Source organism: Dothidotthia symphoricarpi, assembly GCF_010015815.1.
Source record: "Dothidotthia symphoricarpi CBS 119687 unplaced genomic scaffold P153scaffold_8, whole genome shotgun sequence".
NCBI classification, from domain to species: Eukaryota; Fungi; Ascomycota; class Dothideomycetes; order Pleosporales; family Dothidotthiaceae; genus Dothidotthia; species Dothidotthia symphoricarpi.
The window spans coordinates 891,234-916,200 of NW_022985015.1; the positions used below are offsets into that span (position 1 = coordinate 891,234).

General features: G+C 50.8%; 12 protein-coding genes across 12 annotated transcripts in view; 5 read left to right on the forward strand and 7 right to left on the reverse strand.

The window, feature by feature from the left end:
* P153DRAFT_384738 (uncharacterized protein) overlaps positions 1-287 on the forward strand; it is a gene marked incomplete at both ends in the record, with an annotated part of 1,210 nt that extends 923 nt beyond the window's left edge. The window contains one exon of the mRNA XM_033670373.1: positions 33-287. Within this exon, the coding sequence (XP_033524856.1) occupies positions 33-287 (255 nt within the window). The remainder of the gene's footprint in view (positions 1-32) is intronic.
* A 954-nt stretch (positions 288-1,241) lies between these two features.
* On the reverse strand, positions 1,242-2,478 carry P153DRAFT_338302 (phosphoglycerate mutase-like protein). The gene is made up of 2 exons (XM_033665781.1): positions 1,893-2,478; positions 1,242-1,833 (listed from the first exon to the last, which is right to left on the reverse strand). The coding sequence occupies exons 1-2, from the start codon at positions 2,431-2,433 to the stop codon at positions 1,595-1,597; spliced, it is 780 nt and encodes a 259-aa protein (XP_033524857.1). The 5' UTR covers positions 2,434-2,478; the 3' UTR covers positions 1,242-1,594.
* Positions 2,479-3,448: 970 nt separating this feature from the next.
* P153DRAFT_288567 (DUF1014-domain-containing protein) lies at positions 3,449-4,172 on the reverse strand (the record flags this gene model as incomplete). Its single annotated transcript, XM_033663600.1, has 2 exons — positions 3,449-3,944; positions 4,000-4,172. 2 exons carry the CDS (start codon positions 4,170-4,172, stop codon positions 3,449-3,451), a joined length of 669 nt encoding a protein of 222 aa, XP_033524858.1.
* A 262-nt stretch (positions 4,173-4,434) lies between these two features.
* On the reverse strand, positions 4,435-6,328 carry P153DRAFT_314407 (aquaporin). Its single transcript, XM_033664920.1, has 5 exons — positions 6,220-6,328; positions 5,402-6,161; positions 4,958-5,342; positions 4,733-4,906; positions 4,435-4,680 (listed from the first exon to the last, which is right to left on the reverse strand). Exons 2-5 carry the CDS (start codon positions 5,845-5,847, stop codon positions 4,498-4,500), a joined length of 1,188 nt encoding a protein of 395 aa, XP_033524859.1. The 5' UTR covers positions 5,848-6,161; positions 6,220-6,328; the 3' UTR covers positions 4,435-4,497.
* A 441-nt stretch (positions 6,329-6,769) lies between these two features.
* Positions 6,770-9,041, reverse strand: P153DRAFT_288981 (OPT superfamily oligopeptide transporter; the record flags this gene model as incomplete). Its single annotated transcript, XM_033663625.1, has 2 exons — positions 6,770-6,957; positions 7,019-9,041. 2 exons carry the CDS (start codon positions 9,039-9,041, stop codon positions 6,770-6,772), a joined length of 2,211 nt encoding a protein of 736 aa, XP_033524860.1.
* Positions 9,042-9,265: 224 nt separating this feature from the next.
* P153DRAFT_366062 (uncharacterized protein) lies at positions 9,266-10,705 on the forward strand. Its single transcript, XM_033667961.1, has 2 exons — positions 9,266-9,899; positions 9,960-10,705. The coding sequence occupies exons 1-2, from the start codon at positions 9,382-9,384 to the stop codon at positions 10,600-10,602; spliced, it is 1,161 nt and encodes a 386-aa protein (XP_033524861.1). The 5' UTR covers positions 9,266-9,381; the 3' UTR covers positions 10,603-10,705.
* A 92-nt stretch (positions 10,706-10,797) lies between these two features.
* Positions 10,798-14,967, reverse strand: P153DRAFT_218850 (uncharacterized protein). Its single transcript, XM_033662608.1, has 2 exons — positions 11,962-14,967; positions 10,798-11,916 (listed from the first exon to the last, which is right to left on the reverse strand). Exons 1-2 carry the CDS (start codon positions 14,698-14,700, stop codon positions 10,993-10,995), a joined length of 3,663 nt encoding a protein of 1,220 aa, XP_033524862.1. The 5' UTR covers positions 14,701-14,967; the 3' UTR covers positions 10,798-10,992.
* Positions 14,968-15,369: 402 nt separating this feature from the next.
* On the forward strand, positions 15,370-17,074 carry P153DRAFT_422374 (uncharacterized protein). The gene is made up of 2 exons (XM_033672364.1): positions 15,370-15,459; positions 15,509-17,074. Exon 2 carries the CDS (start codon positions 15,712-15,714, stop codon positions 16,765-16,767), a length of 1,056 nt encoding a protein of 351 aa, XP_033524863.1. The 5' UTR covers positions 15,370-15,459; positions 15,509-15,711; the 3' UTR covers positions 16,768-17,074.
* A 243-nt stretch (positions 17,075-17,317) lies between these two features.
* P153DRAFT_288641 (inhibitor of apoptosis repeat-containing protein) lies at positions 17,318-18,799 on the reverse strand (the record flags this gene model as incomplete). The annotated part of the gene is made up of 2 exons (XM_033663605.1): positions 17,318-17,869; positions 17,996-18,799. The coding sequence occupies 2 exons, from the start codon at positions 18,797-18,799 to the stop codon at positions 17,318-17,320; spliced, it is 1,356 nt and encodes a 451-aa protein (XP_033524864.1).
* A 289-nt stretch (positions 18,800-19,088) lies between these two features.
* Positions 19,089-20,868, forward strand: P153DRAFT_366067 (mitochondrial import protein mmp37). The gene has a single exon (XM_033667962.1). It carries the CDS (start codon positions 19,095-19,097, stop codon positions 20,439-20,441), a length of 1,347 nt encoding a protein of 448 aa, XP_033524865.1. The 5' UTR covers positions 19,089-19,094; the 3' UTR covers positions 20,442-20,868.
* A 138-nt stretch (positions 20,869-21,006) lies between these two features.
* Positions 21,007-21,402, reverse strand: P153DRAFT_356240 (uncharacterized protein; the record flags this gene model as incomplete). The annotated part of the gene is made up of 2 exons (XM_033666632.1): positions 21,007-21,281; positions 21,339-21,402. 2 exons carry the CDS (start codon positions 21,400-21,402, stop codon positions 21,007-21,009), a joined length of 339 nt encoding a protein of 112 aa, XP_033524866.1.
* A 585-nt stretch (positions 21,403-21,987) lies between these two features.
* On the forward strand, positions 21,988-24,181 carry P153DRAFT_395889 (uncharacterized protein; the record flags this gene model as incomplete). Its single annotated transcript, XM_033671436.1, has 2 exons — positions 21,988-22,584; positions 22,639-24,181. The coding sequence occupies 2 exons, from the start codon at positions 21,988-21,990 to the stop codon at positions 23,980-23,982; spliced, it is 1,941 nt and encodes a 646-aa protein (XP_033524867.1). The 3' UTR covers positions 23,983-24,181.
* Positions 24,182-24,967: the final 786 nt, after the last annotated feature.

Genomic DNA, 24,967 nt, shown 5'->3' on the forward strand with positions numbered 1-24,967 from the left:
ATATGGTTCTTGAGACGGATATGGTTCTTGAGACGGATATGGTTCTTGAGACGGATATGGTTCTTGAGACGGATATGGCTCCCGAGTTGGAGACTATATCCTTAGTTGAGCAGTTCGAAGAAGACTTATCAGAGTGGGATTTGGTCAGCATGGACAGCTGCTTGTCTAGTCCGATTATCCGCCCAGAGAACGGCTTCAGCGGCGAAGCTTTTACCCGATCTGCGTCGAACGTTACTCGCGAAGACGATGACGATCTCGAAAGCGAAGACTGGGAGTTTGTCGACTAGCTGTCTTTGTCAGGTGAAGCATATGCAGAGATGCTGTTAACCGGATGATACTTCAAAGGAATGCCACGACGTTTATGTGAAGCAAGGTTGTGCTTTGTATATCATGTTTCGCTTCCATTATTTTCGTTTAGCCGGCGATGATGCAGCCACCAATGACGTTGTAGAGTTATCTGGAGTTGGATCCGACTTTCAAATGAAGGGATATGGTAACATGGCTCATAGTTTGTCAGCTTGCGAAAAAACCCAATGTGTTATCTGTTGGAGTCAGAAAACATCCACAAGGTTCACCACGGCTCTTGTCACCCGAACGAATTGAACTACTAGGAAGAGAAGAACGATAACATTCACCCTCGGCTAGCGTAGCGTAACACCTTAGCGTTTACTGATCATTTGCGACTTCAATGATTATATGTTACACGTTGGCTCCAATTCTAGGCCAACAGTATATTTTGAGGAGAAAGAGAAGGGGAAGCTTTGGTTGGACTGCGTTCGATTGGGCACAGTGTAATTAAGACAAAAGTTTGTTCTACGAAGTCCAAAAAGCTATTCACAGGCCTGTTGATGTGGACTACTGCAACTTCTGCCAGCGAGCTGGTAACTGCGTCAGCTTCGTCTTCAGCTTCTCATGCTATATCGCCACGGCCATGACGTGCTTCCCAGAAACGTACCCACTTACGCAGAACACATCGACCCATCTAACCATGCACCTTACCAAGCAGTGTCCCCAATCCTTCGTCTATTGGACGGAGTGCCCGAAAACAGCTGATGGAAGGATCACGATGACTGATCGAGCGACGCAAGAAGGCTAAGAATTGACTAAATATCCTCGGATAATCAGAATGGCTGGGAAATCACCTGATTTTCACCATCACCCGCGAGGAATAGGGATTGTGAAAACGAGAAACACAGGTACACCATCACAAGTAGCACTGGAATGCCCACAATGCATGAAGTGCGCTTTCTAAAATTCAAGGTCTATCCAACACCTGCCATCTAACGCTTTGAACAAGATAAAACAAACGCGTAACAAACTCACTCCCGATCTATCCCACGTCTCTAATTTATTGAAGATTCCCTGCTTGGACGAGTGAACAGCCCGATAACTCCCTTACCCTATAACATTCCGTTCCCTAGCTAACTCTGACATGAAAACTGCGGCGCGAGAGCTCAAATAGCTCATACACAAAATCTACGATCTAAATTTCCGTCGTTTGGTATATCGGTAAATGTATCTCACTGTAACTGTGCACATTAGCATGTACGCCCGAAATGCCAATTTCTTCAATACCGATCGAAGTCGAACTCTCTCACGAATCACTCTCTCCCTCTTTCACCCCATTATCAAGGGTAATGAACCCCTGCGTCACCCACATCTTCTCCGCCTCTTTCTTCAGCGCCGCCTGCGCAGCCGGCGGAAGTCGATGTTCAGTCAGTGTCCTCGCCGCTCTCGAGTCATCAGTCTCGACGAGCATTGCACCAGCCACACTCTGCTCTGAAGACTCGTCAAACTGATACACACGAGATTCTGCATTAGCCCATCCCGTCCCTTCACTTAGTCAGTATCTCGTCGTAAAAACATGCGGTTTTCAAAAGGCAGTGACTCACCAACTCCCGACGTGGCCCCCTGCCAGTCATCCGTTAAATAGTGCAGTACGGCACCATGCGCAACAACAGCCACATTCTCTGCATCTAGCTGTCTTAGAAAGCAACGAGCCTTGCGACACCGCTCAGCAACATCCTTGCTGCGTGGCGAAAACGGGCCAGAACTTTTGTCCGTCCAGGACTCCCCTACGAGCGACAGGTCTAACGGCTCCTTAGGAAATTCTCGCCGTAGTTCCGCAACCGACGAGCCAGTGTCACAGGGCATGTTGGCAGTTTCCTGTAACTCCGGCAATGCAATGATGCGTAAATCAGGTTTAGAATCGAGTAACGAGCGGAAAGTAACTAATGCGGTGTCTAAAGTGCGTTTTAGTGGGGAGGCGACGATGCAGTCGATTTTGTCCATGTCCACGAGCTGTGAGGCCAGTTTTTTGCATTGTCGTTCGCCTTCTGTAGTTAACGTAGGATCGTGGATGTTGTGGCCTTCCAGGTTGAGATTGTGATAGCCCTGGGCGTGACGAATTAAACATAGTTGTTTTGGAGACATGTCTCAATGCAGTTATCAATATGTGATTGTAGTGAATGTGGAACTTGAAAGATGAGTGGAAGAATTTGCACAGAAATTTCAAGTTACATGTTTTAAAGTTTTTCTCATGACGCGCTGCCCCACCAAAAACGGTTGGAACTCCATTCGAAAACGATAGATAAGACTACATAACGTGGATGGGTTAATTGACCTTTTTTGAGAGCTGTACTACACTACGTGAGATCCACTTCTGCTTGTTTCTGCACTACATTCATACCAATATCTACATATATGTTGTTGCTGTAAATTGCGAGTCTTTGGAAGATGATATACTAAAATAAGAGATCGCAAGTAGAAACACAAACAATTCATGTCGTAACTTCATACAAACATAACAACGTGATAACTTGAGATGCAAACGGCGAGTCCCTATTGGTGAGTAGTTGTCCAGATTACCTACACGCTCTTTTGAATACTCCGGTGCTTACTCAACAAACTGAATACAGCCAATTTAATCATAGTTTGCTTCCAGAAAGACGCTCATGACCTGATATTGTACAGAAGATTTCTTCGCTTGCTACCATTTGTAATTTCCAGTCGAGTCTACAGTCGAGTTGTTGATCCTGTAAAGGACTTGAACTATTGACAGTTTGCTAACATCTGATTTTAGCCAGTGCGCCAGCAAACATTGCAGCAAGGCTTCCATGTCTGGGCTTTGACTTGAAGTGGTACCATCTTTTGTGAGGATTTCCTTGGGGTCGGTCCCAGTTAGCTTGAAGCCGATGAAGCATTCTTCAAGTTTGAGAAAAGAAGACGATGATGATAATGAGTAGAATAGCGTATGGTATTAGGTATCTCCCACTGAGGCTCCACTCATAGAGAACAATCAAACCATATCCTTTTTGATCCCGACGAGGACCCCTCAGGGTTAAACGACCGTCGAGACTTCCAGCCGAAAGCCCACTCAGACACCGGCCATGATTGGGCTACCATTTGCCATACACACCAAAAAAGGATCGCACGAATCAACAGCACTTCAGACGCCTGCCAGTCTCTTCTCCTTCTTGTCTTTCTCTGATTCCTTGAGTGCCGCTATTTCCTCCCTGGACATGTTATACGTCGCCGAAACTTGGTTGAACGGGTTGTCAGGATGCCTCTCAAACTCCTTTCGAATCTGCTCAACCTTTTGGTTCCGCCGTAGACCCTTCTCGTCCTTCATCTCCTCTAGTCTCCGCTCCTCGAATGCCGCAAACGCAGCCTTGAACCTTCTCTCTGGGTGGCGGTCGACCTTGTCCTTGTTTTCGCTTGTAATGTCTAGAGCATCGAGCGCGTTGTCGATACCGGTGGCGTTGAGGGCGCTGGGCTTTGTGTCGAACGAACCGAGTGCGGAATCGATGCCGCGTGTCTTCTTCTCTGCTTTTGGAGCTTTGCCTTTGGGTTTTGAGGGAAGAGAGGCTTCTTCCTCACGGAGAAGAGCGTCTTTCTCAGCTTTCTTGCGGGCTGCCTCGGCGGCCTTCTCTGCTGCTGCCTCACTGTGCCTGGGTCAGCTCTTGCTAACAGGGGCTGACGAGAGTGGTGAGAACGTACGCTTTTGCGTTGGATTTGGCGCCCTTGTCCCAGGTCGCTGCCTCTGCAGCTTCACTTTGTGAGTTCTTCGCCGCCTGCTTCGAAGCAGCAGCGTCGGCCTTGCGAGCTTGTCCCTGCGCCTTTTTCGATCCGAGGTTTTCTCCGCCTCCAGCGCCACCCTTTTTGCCTGCCATGTTTGTTGTAGTTTGCTTTTTGAGGAATAGGACCGAGGGGTGAGGGAAAATGCGGTTGGAGTAGATTGTTTAGTGAGTCAAAAGTTTGGCAGTGACGATGACAGCGGAAATGCTGCGGGACAAACGCCGATAGCGGGGCAGGTGGCGTCACTAGCGCCAAGTCGAATGACTAAGCAAGTCCGCGTTCGACGTTTGCATGTGCTCTCTTGACGATAGAAATCAGTGATACACAGGTAATGGGATGAATTGGCTTTCAGAGGCCACTGATACTATTTGATGCACAGCTAAAGACAAAAACATGTCAGAATTGTAGATCATACGGTACTTACACAATGCCTTCTTCTTTCTCTCTTCTTGTACGCTCCCGTCTCGCTCTCATCGCGTGCTTGGGCAAGAGAAGCTTGAAGCCTAGCCAAGGCGTATTGATTGGACTTGGTCCCGTGTATATGAAGATGTCGTACAGCATGCCTCCAAAGATGCAGCCTAAGAATGGAGCAACCATTGGTATCTGACCAGCTCGATCAGTGATTACTCGAGCATATCCGATATCATAAGCTTACCCAGAAGTAGCATCCTCCAGCAGACCACACTTCACCGCCATACCCAACGGCGTACGACATGAGTCTTGGACCAAGATCACGCGCGATATTTATTGCGTACCCCGTCTGCCAGCCGAAGCACGATCCAAGCCCGAAAATGAGGAAAAATAAACATAGAGGAAACCACTTGTCGCTCTACATCCGATGTTAGCTGCTAATCACAAACACTGTTTTCGGAGAACAAACCTTGGGAACACCGTTGTTACTCGGATCCTTCAACGCGAAGATGACAAACATGAGCAATGCGCTCGCGATAAACTCCGAAAAGAACTGGCTCGATTTGGTCACGAATAACTGCGGATACGTGCAGAAGATGCCTGCGGTAGCTTTTGTTGCGGGTGGGACCGTTCTGATCCCATGGCCCCCCTCAAACCAATCGATCGCACTGATGTAGTTCGCGTACACGATGCCTGAACCGACAAATCCACCCAGCATCTGCGCGAGAAAATAGACCGGAAATCTTCTCCATGGCAGTTTACGGAAGATGCAGTTGCACAGGGTGACAGCAGGATTGAGGTATGCCCCAGAGTCACCGGCAACATACAAGCCCAGCATGACGCCTAAGCCCCAACTTCCCTTCGCTGTCAGCTCTAACCTTGTTAGAAAACGATGCAAGATGATATAACTCACCCCCAATTTATCGACTGGTATGCGCCGAATCCCATACCGCCAGGAGCCGTTGTCTGTCCAGTCGAAAGCAAAACCTGCGCCACCGACCCGTCACCAAACATGACCATGACTGCGACTCCCCAGAACTCGGCAAAAGGTTCTCTCAGAACAATCCTTATTCGTGACCACAGTAATTCCGAGCTTGGCCCGTAGTCATGCTCTTCATCGATGGGTGCTTGAGGGTGTAAGCCCAAGAGTGACCGTGTTCCTTGTGCACTCGAAGAGGTTCTGTTTGCTAAGGTGTCGCTAGAATGCGCAGAGTGCTCTGTCGGTGCCTGGGTCAATGCTGCACCACGTGTGTTGGATCGGTAGTCACTGTAATCGACGTGGCCATTTCGCTTGTCGTCAGCCCAGTCGTGGGAGAGTGAGGGCCCCGGAGCCATGGGTCCTGAGGTTGTAGTCGCCATGATGCCTTCTCACTGGCTCAAACTCGGTTGTCAGACAAAGCAGCAGTCCTGATGTCAGTAGCACCTGTGGGATCAATGATTCTAGCGTAATAGTGTAACATGCAGAACCAGCGTTGCGAGCTGCTGGTAGCCGGATTTAAAAGCTCAAAGGTCACTCTCTCCGTGCCGTTCGGCTCGTCAGCCATGATACGTCACTGGAGCGTCTCCTATGGAGGTCGCGACGCGATTGGATCTGAATACGACTTTCCCGAACTCTAAGCTCCGCATCTGGGGTAGACTCCCGCACCATCGGCTGGGGATCACGCTATGGCGCGCTGAAGATGACGTCTGTTAATGCCCTGCATGGGTCTATTACCGCGACGCCGTACTTACATCGTGCGTATCTCATGGACAACAATATTGCATGTAATCGAGTAGATGTTAGTGATATTTCGGTCTACTCAAAAGGAAAAGTTCGAGGTCTTGATGCGGTTTATTCCCGATGTTGAAATGTGGGGAGGGCCATGGAGTTCTTTTGTGGGTTCTCCATGGATCCTTTGTGGGGTGCATCGCTGATCCCGTTCAGTGGAAGGCGCGATACCCAAGTTGTGTAGCGCTGCTTGGCGTTTCTGCCGTGCTCCTTTGGCATGTCATCATTTCAAGCGCAGATACGATCACCGGCAAATGACCTCGATGAGTCTAAGAGTAATAGATTGTCGACAATAAGTGACTATATATGTGTCCCTGTAGTAAATCAAGATGGATGAAGAAACCACAACTGCAGATTGATTCCACTGTGACCGGTTTCGAAAGAAGCCAAATTGAGTTTTAGAAAGCGAGAAAATGGGTATCGGATTGTAATAGCATAGAACATGGCAATTTTCACGAGTCACAACTAGAGAGACCATTAAGTTATACTATTGTGCTAGCATAGACACACAGCTCAAAGATGCGGCACGTTCAGACTCGCCAGCAAAAGATTGACGATGCTGAACAATCCCTCTCCCAAAATCAGACCGCTGGCTAACACGATTATGGGAGTTTCACTTCTCCCTTTCCAGCGCCTCCACCACAAGCTGAGTAAGCCGCCGATGGTTCGTGCAAGTGTAAAGGATGGCGTGTTATACATGCCTGGATAATTGTCAGCTCCCAAACCAGTGATCGCCAAGGAAAGAAGGAGTAGTGGACTTACCAACAGCAACAGCAATACCTCCCGGGATAAAATCAATCCACCACCCACTTAGCCCATTTCTCTTCCTTGTATTGCCCCAGACGCGAAACCCGGTTCCGACAGCAAAGATTATCGCCGCACCACTCGCCCACTCCACCACCATAGGCGGCAATCCTTGGCCAGTCACGAGACGGGCAGTGAAGACCCACACATACCCCGTAGGCACTTCGAACAAGCCCCCAGGAATAGTGTACACGTGTGTATACAGCTTGTATACTACAGCAGACAGCACAGCTCCCACCGCACTTCCAATCATTTGACCCCAAAACTGCGCGTTCGGCGCCGCCCCCAAAAGATGCCCACACTTCAAGTCCTGGAGCAAATCGCCTGCCTGTAAAGCTGCAGACTCAGAAATCGCGCCCGCGACGAGATTGATGATGACTGCGTTTTTCGATTTTGGGGTGACGAGTGCGAAGACGAGTTGCGTGAGCTTGGAAATACCGGATACAGGATTGAGGTCTGTTTCTCCTAGGGCGCGAACGCCCATTACGGAGAGGAGGAGGGCGAGCAGCAGGGCGAGAAGGGTAAGCCGGAGTGGGATGAGCGAGGGGAAAGAAATATGGACTGCGACTGTGCAAAGGACAAGGGAGGCGATGAGGCCGATTATCGTTGTGCGGTTGGAGATAAGGTGTTCAGGGGGAGCATCGGGTTCGGGGTCTGCGAGGAGGTGCGGCTTGAGAGTTCTTTCCGGATTTGTGGACATGCCATCACTGAGCTGTGTGTAGGTGGGTGTGGACGTTATGTTGAGTGTAAGGAGGTCTTTCCAGGTATGCGACTGGAAGGTTGAACGAGCTGCCGGGTAGTAGAGACGGACAATCGCAACTAGCGGGCGAAAAACAAGCCACCCAAGACTCACTAAGGAGTCTGCTAGCATAATGGCAAGTGAAATCCACACAATCCAACCCTTTGAACCGTTGGTCCAGTCTGGCACGGGCCCTGGTGCCCACCCTCTGTATTTTGCAAGAGGGGATAGAACACCCCAGCCTATGATCGCGCCAAGAAGCATGTGCAGCGTTGTCGCGGGACCCATGATAATGCCTTGTCCCACATATGCTGGAGAAGGGTTAAGTGACCAGAGCCAATTCTTGGCGAGAGAGAGGCCAAAGATAGGGATATCGTGAATATGGGGGATGAAGTAGGACACGACGGTGTAGAGTGCAGATCCAGCGAACGAGATCAGCAACAGTCGCATCTTGGCTTTCCAGTCTCCGTCCTCTCCCAAATCTTCCTCAAGTGTGCTCTCCCCAACATCGAGCGATGGACGCAGGAGATCGTCGTCCTGGTCGGTACTCGCACGCTGTAGTAGTCCTTGTTCTTCTCCCTCTTCCTCCTCTTCTCTTATCCCACGTGGAACACTCTTCTTTCCCTTTTCATCTCCATGTAATACCTTGATCAAAAGCGCCGTGGCCGTTCCACTTGGAAATTTTAACTTCTCTCGAATAATCATCTCTCGCCTCAGCGGCACTGCAAACACGACCCCAAAGAAACAAATCCCTACCGACCAGACAATCAGCCTCCAAAGACTGATATCCAAAGGTCCATTTTCTTCCTCCCTCAGCAGGTAGTTCAACGCAGGGATGACACCGACGAATCCACACCCTAGAGGCATTGTACCGACCGATCCAGCGACGGATTGGACGAGCACATTTTCAACTGGCGTAAAGGGAAATTTGAGGGTGCGTGCAACGACCTTGAAGTACGCAAAGCCAATCAGCGCGGAAGGCATGGCCATACCAGAGACCCAGCCGGTTTGAAGACCGAAGTACATATTGGAGAAGCATATCACGACTCCGATTGCTAATCCGACTAGAACGCCTCGAAGCGTAAAGTTTTGCGGTTGCGAGGCTTGGTGTGCTAGACGGCGAGCTTCCAGACTGTGTGAAATATCCTGGTTGGGTACGTTATCTTCCGTCTCTTCACCTTGCCTGTCTCTTGCATTGCTTGCTCGCGTTCTTATTGGTGGTGATCCCCGATCTGGCGCCATATTTGACAAATTTTGGAGGGGGACGGAAGAAGACAGCGTATGTTCCTGTAGTGCAGGTAGAGGAACGATCAAACAATCTTTATCATGATTCTGAAAAGGTATCTATTGCGTGATGGGACTGAGCAGGGGCATGTGATGATGCAATTCGTTCGCGGTGAAGTTTCTCCACATCCGAGGCTAGTTAACAACGGGCTTATCTCCGCTGTCCGAGCTCACAAACGTCCAACCACTCAACGTGCATCGTGAACGTATCCAAGCCATCTTTGGTTGAGCACTGTACACCGTTGTAGCCCTCTTCTTCTATCCTTTCACCCCGCTGTATGCGACTTGCTCCACCACCATGAAGTTCTCAACTGCCCTCCTCCCCATACTAGCCGCCCCCCTAGCTTTAGGGGAGCACACTTCCAACTGGGCGGTCCTCGTCTCAACCTCACGCTTTTGGTTCAACTACCGCCATCTCGCGAACGTACTCTCCTTATACCGTACCGTCAAGCGTCTTGGAATCCCAGACTCGCAGATCATCCTCATGCTGCCTGATGACATGGCCTGCAACCCGCGCAACGCCTTCCCTGGTACCGTCTACAACAATGCGGACCGCGCGCTAGACCTCTATGGTGACAATATCGAGGTAGACTACCGTGGTTATGAAGTCACGGTGGAGAACTTCATCCGCCTGATGACGGACCGCGTGGGCGAGGACATGCCAAGGAGCAAGCGGCTGATGACAGATGAGCGAAGTAACATCTTGGTGTATATGACAGGCCATGGGGGAAACGAGTTTCTCAAATTCCAGGATGCTGAGGAGATTAGTGCGTTTGATCTCGCCGATGCGTTTGGGCAGATGTGGGAGAAGAAACGGTACGTCCACCACCCCCTCTCCGCGATTTTCTCACAATGCTAATACAAATGCAATGTTAGCTACCACGAACTCCTTTTCATGATCGACACTTGCCAGGCAAACACCATGTACTCGAAATTTTACTCCCCGAACATCCTCGCCACCGGCTCCTCCGAAATCGACCAATCCTCTTACTCCCACCACGCCGACTCCGACGTCGGCGTCGCAGTCATCGACCGCTACACATATTACAATCTCGAGTTCCTCGAATCCAAAATCAGCGACCCCACATCCAAGCTGACCATGGGCGACCTATTCGATTCGTACGACGAGGAGAAAATCCACAGTCATCCGGGTGTGCGGTACGATCTGTTCGAGGGTGGGGAACACGCCGCGAGAAGTAGGCTGGTTATGGACTTTTTCGGCAATGTGCAGAATGTGGAGGTTGAAGGAGAAAGGAAAAACCAGACGCTCTGGGAGGAAGAATTAGGTGCCATCGAAAAGATGATCACAGAGGCGAAGAGACGGCATAATGAAAGTTTGTACACAAGGCCTCAGCCTCAGCATGTTGTTGAAGAGGCGGCACCTGTGAAAAGTCTGAAAAGAGAGGGTGCTGTGAGAGTGGACGAGGAGCAGGGGTGGACAAAGCAGGTGGTTGGAGCCGCAGCGTTGTTCGGATGTGCTGGGATTTGGTTGGCGGGGAGTTTGCTTGAGTCATTGTGAATGGAACCCTGGAGCGCAAAGGTAGTCCAGTGTACGCGATATGAAACGGAGTTTAGGCAGTAGTTTTGAGATACCCCAATCACCTTGTTGACTTTTTTGTAAATACATGTTATATTTCGATATCGCGTAAGACCCATCTGATGACCATGCCCATGTATGCGGGCGTCTCATTTTCCATAGAAAAGGGGTAAGGTATCATATCCATCCCATGCACCTTGACAGAAACTCCTCTTTACAAGCAAATGCAGAAACGCCACTCATGTCAGAGCCCCGAACGCCGGTCGTTCTCCAGTAAACCTTGCGGCTCGGGCCATTAACAACTTGGTTATACCCTTGAGTACACAATGTAAGCTCCTCAGCTGATCGGGCTTTGGATCGGTGGATCCTTTTCTAAATCAGACTAAACCCTGCTCCCTGAGAGCCACCATAAGCCATCTCCTTGAAGCCCGCCGGAACCGTCCAGCCATGTACAGCGCACGCGCGCATGTACGCTTCGACTGCCTCGCCGACGCCGTAGTCAATCCGACCGCCTGGCTCTAAGCGAGCAGGCTTCGGATCAGTGCTCGATATAGCGACCCGAACTTGAAGAAGAACGGATTCAATCGAAGACACTGCCGTCCAGCCGTCATTGGTCAAGAGTTGCATACACATAGCTCCACCTGCTGTGACATGTCCGCCGCCACCAGCCTGGAATCCTAAGAAACGTGGTCGGATAACGCGGACGAAGGGCGGGCTCATGGGATAGTCTTTGCCGAAGCGCAACTCCAGCACGACACTCTTGATATTGCGTTGCTTCATCTCCTTTGCCAATGGAAGTACGGGATCGAAAGAGTGAAGCTCCACAATCCACTGGTACATGTTCTCCATCTTGTCCTGGTCGATATGCCAGCCAAGCTCGTGAGCAGGCGTCGTGTTCTGAACGTGGATCAAGCTCTTGAAGTCTTTCATCAAGCACTTTGTAGCAGAAGTGGTAGCCCATGCTGGATGTTGAAGCATAGGAAGGGTGCTATAATCAAGCGTGCCAGGGACGTAATCTGTGAGGGCTTTCTTAGAACCCATGAGCTTGGAGAGACCATTCGAAACCATGCTTCCAATTCTGGATTTGCCTTTGTCGCCTGTGATGGAGTTTGGCGTAGGAAGAGGATCCAGAACTTGAGATTTGAAGAAATCGCCGTCTCCGTCTTCGTCATCGTCGTTAAAGAAGATCATTCGGTCCTCCTCGAGAGTGGCGACACTTGCACCATCGTCATCATCCGTATTGATTGGGATGCGATCATATTGACTATTGCCTAAGGCTTTCCGACGCTTGTGACTCTATATGATTATTAGTAGGAATCGAGCAATGGTAGTTGGACATACCGTTGTGTTCTCTGGCTTCGATTGCCTTGAGTTTGCGACAGCACGAATGGGAATGACGAGCTGGTTGGCCGAGGCACCGCGAGGAGTCAGGGCTGGATCCTGTTCCAATACCTCCAGTGGCTTTGTTTCAGTGGCTGTTGGAGCAGTCACCGTTGTTGCGTAGTTCCCGTTCGATTTGACGAAGAGGTAGCGAGTTTGAATCCAGTCGAGTTGGGCGACTACAAGATGCGGAGTTTTACTCACAAACTCCAGGGGCGCATTGACAACCTCGTTCAGAGCCAACGCATGCGGCATTTTGAGCTCACTCATGGACCAGACGCACTCGACAGGTGTGGCCTGTGAGTAGCCTATACTCGTGTTTAGGTCAAGTGAATGGTAAACGCCGTTTCCAAAAGCTCGGCCGTGAAGAGTGTCGTTAAAGTGTAGACCTTCGCGTATGATACTGTGCCAGTTTTGGAACGGGCTACCATGCCAGGCGAACAATGTAGGATACTTCAAATGGAGTCTATCGGAGGTCTGTCGCACCGCCTGAATGAAACGACGCTCCTTGTCAGGAGCTCCCATGGCGAATCTGAACTGTGCCCATCCGGACATACCATACAAGCGGCCGTCTGACTTACGATTGCTGGCAGTTTCCTCTTCGTGATCGGTCTGGAGGATACATGCTCGGTTTGAGGCGATGATCCAACGAAGGACTCCTAGAGCAGCAGATGGAAGGCGGTCGACCCAGGCACTTAGCGGAGACTGTGTCTTTCGGAGGAGATAATCTTTCATCTCCTTCACGGGTGGAAGTATATCCAGAAGGATAATGATGGCCTGTCGCTTCTGTTGCTCTAACAAGTCGTCGAAGTTCTGATTATAGACGTGGAAGCTCGCGTCGCGAAACTCTGTCGTCGAACCTGTAGGGTTCTTGTTCTGTTGACCAGTCGATGGAGCCGGTAGTGATCCTGGATATGTAACATTCTGTGCAGATGGGATGGACGGTATGACAGGCGTAGAGACCTTGACGGACGGGTAAAGCGAAGCGTCGACCACACGACAGTGCAACGCTTGTCTTGGGTCTTTGCTCATTCTTATGACGACCCAATCTGAACTCCTAACAGGGCAAGGTTTGGTTCTATCCTCAAACAACATCTCTTTTGTTTCCATATTGAATCTCATGCCATATGCACCTTTATCGACGATCGAATCTTTTGACAGAGACTGCTGTGACGGCAGTGCTCCAGACATTCCACGGTAATTGTGAGGCTGAACGTCTGCATATCCATTTTCGTTCGATAAAGGAGGAGGTACCGCTAGGCCAAGGCCAGAAGGGAAGTCTTTGAGTTTGCCTATGCGAGCACTCGCATAGCAGAAGCTGACTAGGAGGTCCACCACCTTCGGTTGAGATAGAATCTCATGTTCGATACTCGGACCAAACCCAAGCGACATGTACTGGTACAGACACAACGGATTGTCACAAACATAAGGCTTGATGGCTTGAAGGTCGTCTGCCATCTTGTTGAAACAGATCAGACAGAATTCAGTGCAACGCACAAAGTGTCGCAGTACAAACTGCATTCCCACCAGAGGAAGAGAGTGCTTCTCACTCAACGAGTCTTGAATATGATCCGCCATCACAAGGGAGGGGTAGTTGGTGCTGACCTGCTCAGGCTCATAGTATCTATCCTCTGCACCGGCCGTCGAAGTTGTGTGTGAAGACCGTGAAATTTGGTCATTATAGAACGCTTCGGCCCCTTGCCAAGGCATTCCGCTGTATCGATATTTGAGGATCATATGAAAACGTTGCTCCAGCAATTCGTTAAGCGGCCTTGAGATGAAGGAATTCCGGAAACCTTTCGGCAGTGTGGCTAGTGGCTGGGGCTCGGTTTGCTGTGAATCTTCTCGTCGCTTCTCTTCGTCTCTGCTGAGTACTGTGAAAGCCTGTATCGCTTCTTTGAGGTCAGGCTTGTAAGACGTAGAAATACCGATACGAAGGCTGAAGTTTCGCCGAGCTGTAGCTGCGTCGTACGACTTGAGATCGTCCATATTCTTGTAGCCATTGGGGTAGTGAAAGATGGCCACGAGATACTCGTTTGGCTGCAGCTGCCACGCTTGCATAGCTTCCTCGGAGATGCCCAGTTTGGAGACACGAATCGAGACACTGACGTAGCATGCTAAGCCATTCATAAGACCTCCCAGGTAGCCAACCTTTAAGCCTGCCTCCTTCGTAGTTCGAAGATCTTGGCGCACGCGTTCACGGAATTCCGGTGTAGCTTGTGTGAAACCTCCAGTTGGGACCGACTCGTGTTGGTGAGTGCCTCCAAGCCTTGGTGAAACGTCCTCATCGCCCGGAAAGTATTCCTCCTCTTCGTCGTAATCTCCTTCTTCTTCGAACTCCTCAAACTCCTGCGAGTCCAGCATCTGCTGGTCACCATCTCTATCTGTGGATTCCAATTTGCGAGATACAAGCTCAAGGATTTGTGGTACCGTCTTGCCAGCAGCAATGGCCGAAGTCTCGTCGAGAATAGCAGAGACAGTGGCTGACGCGTTGTCCGAACCAAATATCATGCACATATGACTAGAAGGATAGTCGGAGAGCTCAGGGATCAAGGCCGAGATCTTGATTTGGTATCCATCGGCGACGCACATAAAGGTGAACTCGCCGTCATCATTGCCCACTTGAACATCGGAGATGCCCGCGATAGATACGCCTTCCACCGCCTGTTGGAGATCGGCGACGAATTGACGACGAGGCATGATTGCTGAGGTAGATCCCCGGCGGTTGCCAGTCCGGTTGTTGGGTTGGTTGAACGTGCGAAAAGTCGCGGTAGTGGTGGTGGACGCGTCGCAAGTGGAGACGAAGCTAAAGGAACAGAAGCCCCAAGAGGAGACGCGGTGAAGCTCAGAAAGGCAAGCGGGTGACGTCAGAACCGTGAGCAATCGTGAATTCTCGCTTCAAGCAGTCGCTTCTTCCGCTCACCTAGAAGGGCAGGAAGCCTGTATGTCTCCCTGTTGCGTTATAGCGTGAAATAACAATGGCAAAGTACCTTGAGGATGTCTAGTCGAACCCCCAACAACTACGGAAGACCTGGAGGCAATGGTGCTCACGAGTAGTTGTAACGACCTGTTGTGTGACAAACGACGTGGAGGCTCAGCAACCCTCCCAACGCCCAGATTGACGAGCTAGAAAAAACGGTGGCAAAGTGAATGAAGAGAAAAGAAGGCTGATACAAATCGTGAACTCACAAACCCTCACCGACACACGCTTGGCACTACTACTTGTTCATGTACGATGGCTGCCTTGTCAGGTTGCAAGCTGTTTGTGGTAAATCAACACAGAGCTCCTTCGCGTATTAGGCAACAGACGCGCAAAGCCTGCGCTTGGGCCAGTCCAAAACCCCGCACCCTTACAGACTTCTGCCCGTCATTTCGACGAGGGCGATATCAGGTTCACTTGCGCCCCTGAATCTTCACGATGAATCTAGAATCGAGATCGTGATGGAACGAAGAAGCTTGGTCTGTAGCTCAATATGACGTGCCCCTCCCCCGCTAAGAGTATTTTAAGAAGCGGGAGGTTCCGAACGGCAGGAACGACTCCGAACTCGTCGTAACTCCGTACACTACAACTGACTACATCGTTAATGCCACTCTGCGTCCTGCTCTCATCCTCTGGACAGCCCGTGTCGTTCTCAGGTGCGAAGTGAACCGTTTCAGGAAAACATCTAGCCCGACTGCCAGCATACGATTACTGCCACCTTCAAGCTTACCATGGCAGTATCGGAGGAGAGAGTACCGCCTAAATCTGCGCACGTGTCAGATCCAGCGCTTGCGCCGTTCCTCGCTTCACAATTTGATCCCGCTGATTATCTCAACGCCACACTTCCGGCGCTGTCGCTGGCTTCCAGGCCACTAAAATCAGCCAATGCGACCTCCTTGGCCGACCTCTCCTCACAGACCCAGGACCTACTCTCACAGCTCAATGCACATACGACGCGCTTGTCGGCGATATTGACACAATTGACTGACGATATACTGCGGAGTGGAGGGCGGCTAGCCTACGAAGTCGAAGTGCTGCGCGGCGAGACGATCGGGCTTACGGACACGCTTACACATGACCTGAAAGAGGACATTGAGAAATTTCTGCCAGGTGGCGTTTCGGTGACGACGAAACAGTCAGACGATGAGGCTGGGGCGACAGAAATAACAGGAGAGGTAGGAGAGGTAGAACAGCACCAAGAAGCGGCGCCAAACAGCGCAGTGGAAACCACGCCAGACTACATCTCTGATCTCCGCACCCTGACGACAGTCCGGTCGCGCCTCGAAACCGTTATCAAAGTTTTCGGCGAAGCCATGCACTGGACGATCCCGCCCAGCGAGCTGTCCCTCACATCCTCCTTGATTAGCGTCTCTGCGCCCGAGCCCGGAAGCGACAGTGCGTCTAGCGAGCAGAAAGGTAGAGAGTTCGCTGCTTCTCTACGCTCCGAGATCGCTGACCTCATCGTCGGCGACGAAGAAGAGCAAGGCATGGCCAAAGCAGAGATCAGAATACAGGCATTGAGGGACCTGGCGCAGGTGTGGAAGGGCACGGCGGAAGAGAAGGCTCGAACCAAATTTGTTGAAGGTCTTGTCAAATTGGCAGAAGATAAGCAAAGGGAGGTCGAGAAGGAGAAGGAGAGGGGCAAAGAGAGAGGGCAGCAGAGGGCAGGCAGGAGTGGGAGTATCGCAAAATCACAGCAGGCACCTGCTCCACAACAGAAGAGTGGCGGATTTTTGGAGAATTTGCAAAGGATACGTGGGTTTGTGGAGGAGGAGATGCGGTCGTGAGATTGCTCACGACAATGGATGTCACGTGAACTCGCGTCATAATCGCGTTCGCTAGCCTGAGAACCTAGTTTAGCCACTGTGAACTGCGATGTCGCGGTTGATGCTCGTATGAGCATCCGTTTGTCTGTCGTTTTAGCTGTTCATCAAGTGACGTTCATATCACAAAACGTGGTGAGCTCCAGCGAGTACTATGGGAAGTGTCCTCACCTTACCATGCAGGCTCAAAAGTCAATTTCAATTACGATTATTCAACGTCGTACTGTAATCTATCATACAAGAAAGAGGTTCTTTACCTATTCAAAATATCAAAGTGCCTCGCCTTCGATCCATCCCTCCACCGGGCTATGTTAGGTCACCCCACGGGAGCCAGCCCTCTCGGGCGGCTACAACACTGTAGGGATCCCTTCAAGCCGCAGTGGAGAGCGGGGATGGTGAGCACACCAGCTCTAACCCTCCAGAATAGACGCCTAAACCACACCGAAAAACTCCAACCGGGGTATCATTGAAAGCGACCGAACTCCATGCAATGCCTTTGAACATTCTGACCCAATCAAACGATGACAATCTTGTCCAAAGCCGCCATAGCCCGTTTGGTCTCCGCTTCGAAAGCCGCAATCTGCTGCTGGCACTGCATGCGGAGCTTGGCTTCCCCTCGATGTGCGTTGTAGATAATCCACTGCTCAACCGTCATGTCCTTTTCGGCGTCAGTGAGGCCAGCCATTACTGCGGCGTGGAGATCCTCGGGATTTTTGGATGGATCAATTGTGTCGAGACCAGCGTCAATCAAAACGTCGCTCATCAATTGGTCCAGGTGGTGGTCGTCCTTGAAGAAGGCGTCGATCTCGATGGGTTGCCATATCTGCTGGAGCCCTCCAGCCTTCATGGAGTCAGGGGTCCTCTTAGGCGTACTGACGAGTAAAGAGTTGGGCAGACTAGACATGTCGAACGATTCGCGTTGTCCAGATGGCGTCTTCTTAGGGGTGCCAGCCGGTAGAGAATCGGGCAGGCTCGAGATGCTTGAGTAACGGAGCCTTTTGGGAGACTCCATGACATCCTCAAAGCCATCAACCTGTTCGCTTGTGCGTTTCTTGCTCTGCGTGCTCTCGGGCAGGTCCCTTGCATCTTCGCTCATACGAGCTTTACCTCGGGGAACCTTCTCGATGGTCACAGCCTGCTCGCTGGCACGTTTCTTTCCACGTGTGCTCTTCTGAGGCATCTCGACTTCCACACCGGTATGCTCCATGTCAACAGTGTTTGTCGGGAAATCCTCAACCTCTTCACTCGTGCGTTTTTTGCCGCGTGTGCTCTTCTTAGTTGTGCTGGCGATTGAGGATCTCGTGGATGCGCGCTTGGCCTTCGTAGCCTTAGTGGTCGAGGCCCGCTTGCCCTTCTTCGGTGCTGGCTTCGTTGTAGGATGGTAGAGTTCGCTGAGGGAGAAGAAAAGGCAGTCCGCCGCACGTCGACGGTGTTCTTCCAACGGATCATCGCCGGCATCCCAGGCGTCCAGGGACAAAGAGCAATAAGGACATGTCACACCATCAGACGTCTCCTCGGTCGGGTCGTAATACCAGCCAGCTGCGGCGAGCTGATCTGGACCAGGAAAGCCGGCGGCTGTGTCGAGAGGCCAGAGGTCGGCGAATGTGTCACGTCGCGCTGCCGTCATTGATTCGCTGGTCGGATCTTCTTCTGTTCTGCCGGGGTCGCCATTGCGCAAACGTATGCAGATGACGGCTGCGTAGCCACAGCTAGGGGAATGCGTGAGGTGTTCGTAGGCCGGATTGTCGCTTTCTTCCCAGCCGTCCAGCTGGCAATGGCACGCAAAGCATTGAACGTTGTCGGGGCTTGCACTGGTTGGCCTCCAGACGAAGCCAGCGTACGCCAGGTCCTGAGCAGACGGCGCCGCTAATGGCCAGGCATTCTTCGCTTTGGGTGCTGCCTTCTTCGAGCGAGATGATGTACGCCGCAGCTTGTTGCCTGTCGAGCCCTGAAAAGTGGCCAGTCGCGCCTGCACACAGGTGAGGGACGCGTCCATTGCGGAAGGTGCAGGCTGTTGTTGAAAGTGTAGGCAACGAAATTTGTGTGTCGATGGCGGTGATGGGATGCTTTGTGATAGTCTACGCTGCAAAACTTCTTCACACGCAGTGTCTGGATGCTGCGGTGATGAGTGCAATGTAGCGGGGTGACTTGTGTTGAGGAAGTCGCTAATACGTGCAGAAGGCGCGTTTGTAAACAATGCGATTGCGCCTAAGCCAAATATGGGATGGAGGTGCCTTACGTCATCCTTCGCTGTCACCTCGCAACAATTGAAATATCCAATTTACCGCAAGATGTATCGCTACCGTCCATTGAGCCGAATATTGTGGCAGAGGCCGCTGCCCTCTTTCAACCGCCGTTTTATATCCACCCAGACAAGCAAAGCGCCGCACCAGGACCAATCGCTCCCCCCAGGATGGGAAGATGAAGCTCCCTCACTCACAGACTTCACGGAGCTGCCGCACAAGGATTTTGGGAAGAACCAGTTGGTGCATACGAATGAGGAGTTCAAAAGATCACTGAGGGGCATCCTGAGGCAGTTCCCTCCCATCACGTATGCATTCGCATATGGCTCCGGCGTCTTTTCGCAGTCGGCTGCGACAGCTACGCGCTCGACGCAGTCACCGCACCCCAACCCTCCCGAGGCGGTACTGAACTGGCAGAAGGGCGGTGGGAAGATGATCGACTTCGTCTTGACGTCGAAGTTCTCGCAACACTTCCATTCACTCAACCTGCGCGAGCACCGAGACCACTACTCCTTTCTCGGGTCATTGGGTTCAGGTGTCGTCAGTCACGTTCAGGAAGCTTACGGCGCTGGGGCATACTTCAATCCCTATGTTATAGTGAACGGGACAATGATCAAGTACGCAGTCGTCAACTTCGATACGCTCCTCCGCGATCTGACCAACTGGGACACTTTGTACTTTGCCGGACGTCTCCACAAACCCTGCAAGATCCTCTTCGAAGAACCCAATATCCGCGTTGCAAACCAGCGCAACCTCATCTCCGCCGTACGATGCTCGCTGCTACTACTCCCGCCAACATTCACCGAGAAAGAATTATACTCCACAATAACAGGCTTGAGCTATCAGGGCGATCCACGCATGCAGTACGGCAGTGAAAATCCCAAGAAGATCGACAACATTGTCACGAACCAGATACAAAACTTCCGCTACCTCTATCATGATCTGATCATGTCGTTACCAAACATTCAATACACAGACGTCCAGCAAACTGCCAAGTCAGGATGGATGGAGGACACCAATCTCGACTTGAAAATCACACAGGATATGGATCCCGAGCGCCGCGCCAACATGGTGCGACGGCTACCCAAAAGTTTTCGTGAGAAGGTGTACTTCCTCTACCAACGTAAGTTTGGTATTCCAGGGCGTGAGTACAAGGCAATGCTGGAGGCGAGCAAGGACGAAGACGACAAGGGTAGTGTGAGGAAACAGGTTGGTGGTGCGTTTGACAAACGGATAGCAGCGGAGAAAGATCTGCCGCAGATGGTCACGAAAGCAATCAATCAGACTGTCAAGTGGCCATCGACGGTCCAGAGCTTGAAAGGGTTGCTAACAGGGGGTCCACAGAGGTCGTGGCGGTATCTGCAGGAGAAGAGGGAGAAAGCCAAAACAAAATGAGTGGGGTGGTGAGGGTCAGTTGCTGTCCTCTGTGACAAGCTTTTCCAGGCAGTCATTTCTTTTGTACTACTACCAAAAAGCGTGAGCGAACAAGCTGCAAAATATACTTGGATCGGTCTATATTCCCAGGGCAATTATGTCGATTTCAAGTCGCCCTGGGAAGGCATACGCGTCAGGCTTGTTAGTTTGAGCAAACCAAAGACCGCTAGACCTGGGAAGCGAGCAATGTACGACCGGTGCTACTGTGTATGCCCACACATGCCCCTAGGCTGTACAAAATCCATTACTTGCTAGAGAACTCGCTTCACTTCAACCCCTGTCTAGCCCAAAAAAAAGACAGTCAACCGAATTTGTACTGTATCAATGCACTTGAAAAACTGGGTTGGCGAAAACTTATCAAGAGGTCTCGGCCTCATAAACCAAAAGGTCAAGTGGTATCATTCGCTAACGCCATGTATGCATCCAATCCTGAACTCCAAGGCCAATGTCAACCCAGCTTGCTGGCGTTGACTTTCGCAACGAACGACGTCCCGTCTGTAATATAATCGCCTTTGCTCCAAATACATCATGATCCAGACTCATTAGCCACCACCTCCTCCTCTTCCTCTTCTTCCAGCGAAGTCTCTTTTCTGAACAAATTTCTCCAAGAAGACAATTTGTGATCACCACTTGTACTCGAGCTCCGAATGCTGCTTTTGCTGCTCCGCACTGAAGACGATCTTCGGGGTTCGGATTTCGAATTGGCGTAGTAATCGTCTGGGTTTATCGAAAGTGTGATTTCGTCATTGGATGGTTGTTTGCCGAGTTTCGCTATTTTTGAGCGAATGAAGGAGCGGCGGTCTATCGTAGAAGTCAGTCAAGATTCCAACACTTCATGGCATGTGTGTGCGGGCTTACGCATGTTTCCCGCGCCTCCTCGTCCGTAAGAGATACAGGGATCTGAAGTCGAATGGCCGAGCATTTTGAAGAGAGGTCCTGCTGAGTGGAGATTGGATGTTGTGTATGGGATATCAATCGTCGGAATTTGAAGTCAGGGTATGTTGATTAAGGTGAAGTATATATCGTTCGCAACAGATAGATCCAGAGGACCTACACGCGGGGACCAATTTGTGTTTATACATCTACGTACCAGTATGATGACGGTCTGTGCCTGCAACTCCGCACTCGGACGAAGATCCGCCAGACAATACAACCCGAGAGTCCCCGCGGCCCTTTGTCATTTCGCGACTCTCCAGCCTCACATTAGACACGATTGACACATAAAAAAAGTAAAGATAAGCTTTAGCGGCGGTCTATGGCACACTAGTCTGGCCATTTGCCACCATGTGGTAAGTTATACCGTACAAATTCGGCGCAATGGATTAACGCTAGCTGGGGGGGCGGCTGTGCTAAATAGACGCTCCAATGAATACCCCTGAGTGACACTTGGGCCAATATCAGAATCCACTGAAAATTTTGTTAGCCTGGGCTCCCAATCTTTTCTCAATCCCATGTGCAGGAGGCTCTCCAAACTCGTCCAACTTCATTATATTTGACTAGCTGCATAATGGGCCTCTCACCCAAGCCAAACCATAAGCGAATACCCCTTGCTGATGTCAACGCAAGTAATCTCACCTCCAACCGTTCCAACAAGGTCTACAGGCAGCATGGCAACAAGCCAATGGGGAAGACAATTTACCAGCGGGCCCCATACAAGTTACCTCGTCGGGTAAAAAGGACCCGTGTCGTCCGAACAATCCGACAGAAGCTCAAAGTTGTCCTCTACTTTATGCACCATCGGCTCGAGGATAAGGACTATCGCGACGGTAAGGAGCAGAAGCAGCGGTGCCTCCATGGATTGGAGTACGATGGCTGGTATAGACCTCCAACACTCTTCGACGCTGCCGATTGGTTCAAAATCCCGATGACTACCGCCTATAATATATGGGCGACACGCCATACGATAGTGGCGGCGAGTAGAAGCAGTCGTGTTACAGCACCGTCGACCAATCGTGAGAGGTATCCCGAGCTCGAGCTTGAATTGTTTCGGCAGTTTGTCGAGTGGAGGCAGATGGGACGGAAAGTTTCGCGGTACTGGTTCCATCGACGAGGGAAGATTATATTCGACACGTTGTATGGCCATGAACTAGATGAGAACGGGCAGGTCAGTAAACGCAGTTATTGTATGGGGAAAACGGGATTTACTGACCTTGAGCAGAAGCTGCAGTTCCAATTTTCAAACGGCTGGTTCAAACGTTTCCTTGGACGATGGGACATCTCCTGGCGACGGCTTACTCACGCCAGCCAGCATCTCCCACCCCACTACCTTGAACTTGTGAATCGATTCCTCCGGTTTATTCGCCGAAACTCGCTGGTCCGGACAAGCGTTGGCTGCTACTGGCGCTTCCAGCTGTCCAACATTATCAACATGGATGAAGTGCCAATTCCTTTTGAGTTCTTTGATGGGTGTACTTACCATCTCAAAGGAGAACACACGGTCACTGGAAATGTTACCAACTCCAGCTGGGCTAAGCGCCAAGCCACCCTGATCTTATACGTGTTTGCCGACGGCGTGCCAAGACTCAAGCCGAAGCTCATCTTTCATGGTGTGGCGGGCGGCGAGCTTGACAAGAAGGAGCGAGTCAATTGGGACCCTCGTGTCACCGTTGAGGTCAATCCGAGCGCGTATAACAATGAGGAGCTCCTAGTTAAATGGTTAGACAAAGAACTGTTTGATGTATTGGAGGGACGCGACAGCTTACTCGTGATGGACCACGCCGCCTTCCACAAAACAGAAGTTGTGAAGGCAAAACTTCGGGAGAAACGCGTTTGTCTGGCGATGATACCGGGCGGATGTACTGGACTACTCCAGCCACTAGACGTTAGTATAAATAAGTCCTTCAAGGCATCGATGAGGGAGAAGCTTGAGTTGTTGATGGACAACGAAACCTTCGAGGAAACTCCGACGAAACAGACAGCGATTTCAGCGCGGCGGATCGCGGTGACGAGGGCCGTTGCCGATGCCTGGGATGACCTGAATAGGCAAAAAAGACAGCTTATTAAGGACTCCTTTGTCCATACTGGCATCGCTGTTAGCCCTATCGGTACCGACGACCACTTGATCAAGATCAAAGACTTTGTTGACAAGGTAGACTTTACCGGTTGGGAGATCTCCGAGGACTCGGCGGAGGACCTGGCTGACGTCAAAATCGAGGAGCTCGACGACGACGTGTTCGCCTACTCACTGCCGGAGGATGAAGGTGAGACGCTTGCCCGGCAAGAAAAGAGTTATAAGTCCATGTTAGTACCTGATTTAAAGCGCGTCATGAAGAGTAGACTTATACCTGGAGGCAGCCGCATGAACAAAGCTCGGCTCATAGAGCGACTGTTGGCGGAGGACGCCAAAGGTTGGATTCCATCAAATCCCATCATCATTGATGGCGCCGGGAATTCTCTCGGCCCACCTGAATTGGCAGAGCGCGCGGAACAGGAGGAGAGGGAGGAGATGGAGCAGCAATTGAAGCTTGGAAAGGATTGTAGTACAATTGAAACGTTGAGATAGACGTGGGCGTTGAGGTTGTGGAGTTGTTTGGATCGTTTTGATAGACTCTAAAGTTTGAAGTTCTCAAAGTTCCTAGCGCCGCGCTAGTAACTTGGCATTGCCTAATCGGGTAAAACGCCGCTGCAATTTGGTGCTGCTCGTTGTGCTGGTGAAGAATTGGGAGGATTTTAGAGCCTACCCCGCAGTGTTCACAACTGTTGCTCACGTCTACTTTTTGATGCCAAGCTTCCAAAATTTACTAGCTGTACACGCGTTTTTTTGAACGCTCGGCTAAAACTTGGGACTCGCGAAACATAGCTCTAATCGCGGGCATAACCTCACCGTTCAAACGCTACATCTCACGCAGCACCGAGCAGCTGAGCCGCGCGCACGAGCCACACCACGTGACTGAGATTACGTCATACTTTGAAAATCGGGAAATACTCGAGTTGGATATGTATCAACTCCAAATTTGAGCTCAAAATGCACGATTTGAGAGCTATAGTATAGCTATCGACCTGGAATTTGAATGGAGCGATGATTATTTGTATGTAGCCAAGCCAAACGAGGCATTTAAGTTTTCGTGCTAGAAGATAGATCCCGATAACCCCAGCTAGCGTTAATCCATTGCGCCGAATTTGTACGGTATCACCCTGGTGGTAAAGGCTTATCAAGGCTTGACAACCGTAATTATCATCTTTGAGCCTTTTGGAGCAGAAGAATGTGCGCGGGGATGTCTCCACAAAATCTCAATGGCTACTGGGGATGGGTTGGGGACCGGTAAGAAATGACGTAAAGGTGTAGATCATTTTCTGACGGGGACGAAAGATACTCCTGAAGGATATGTAACAGACGGTCTGTAGGAGACATGTAACCGTTGAACTAACCGTGTTGTCCCTACGTTGGGTAGTTTAGTGTGCTTGGGAGTCTGGCTATCCTTCCAAAGACAATCATTCAAGTTCTGTTGAAAAAGGATGGCAGGATAGGCAATGTGTAGTGATGTCAG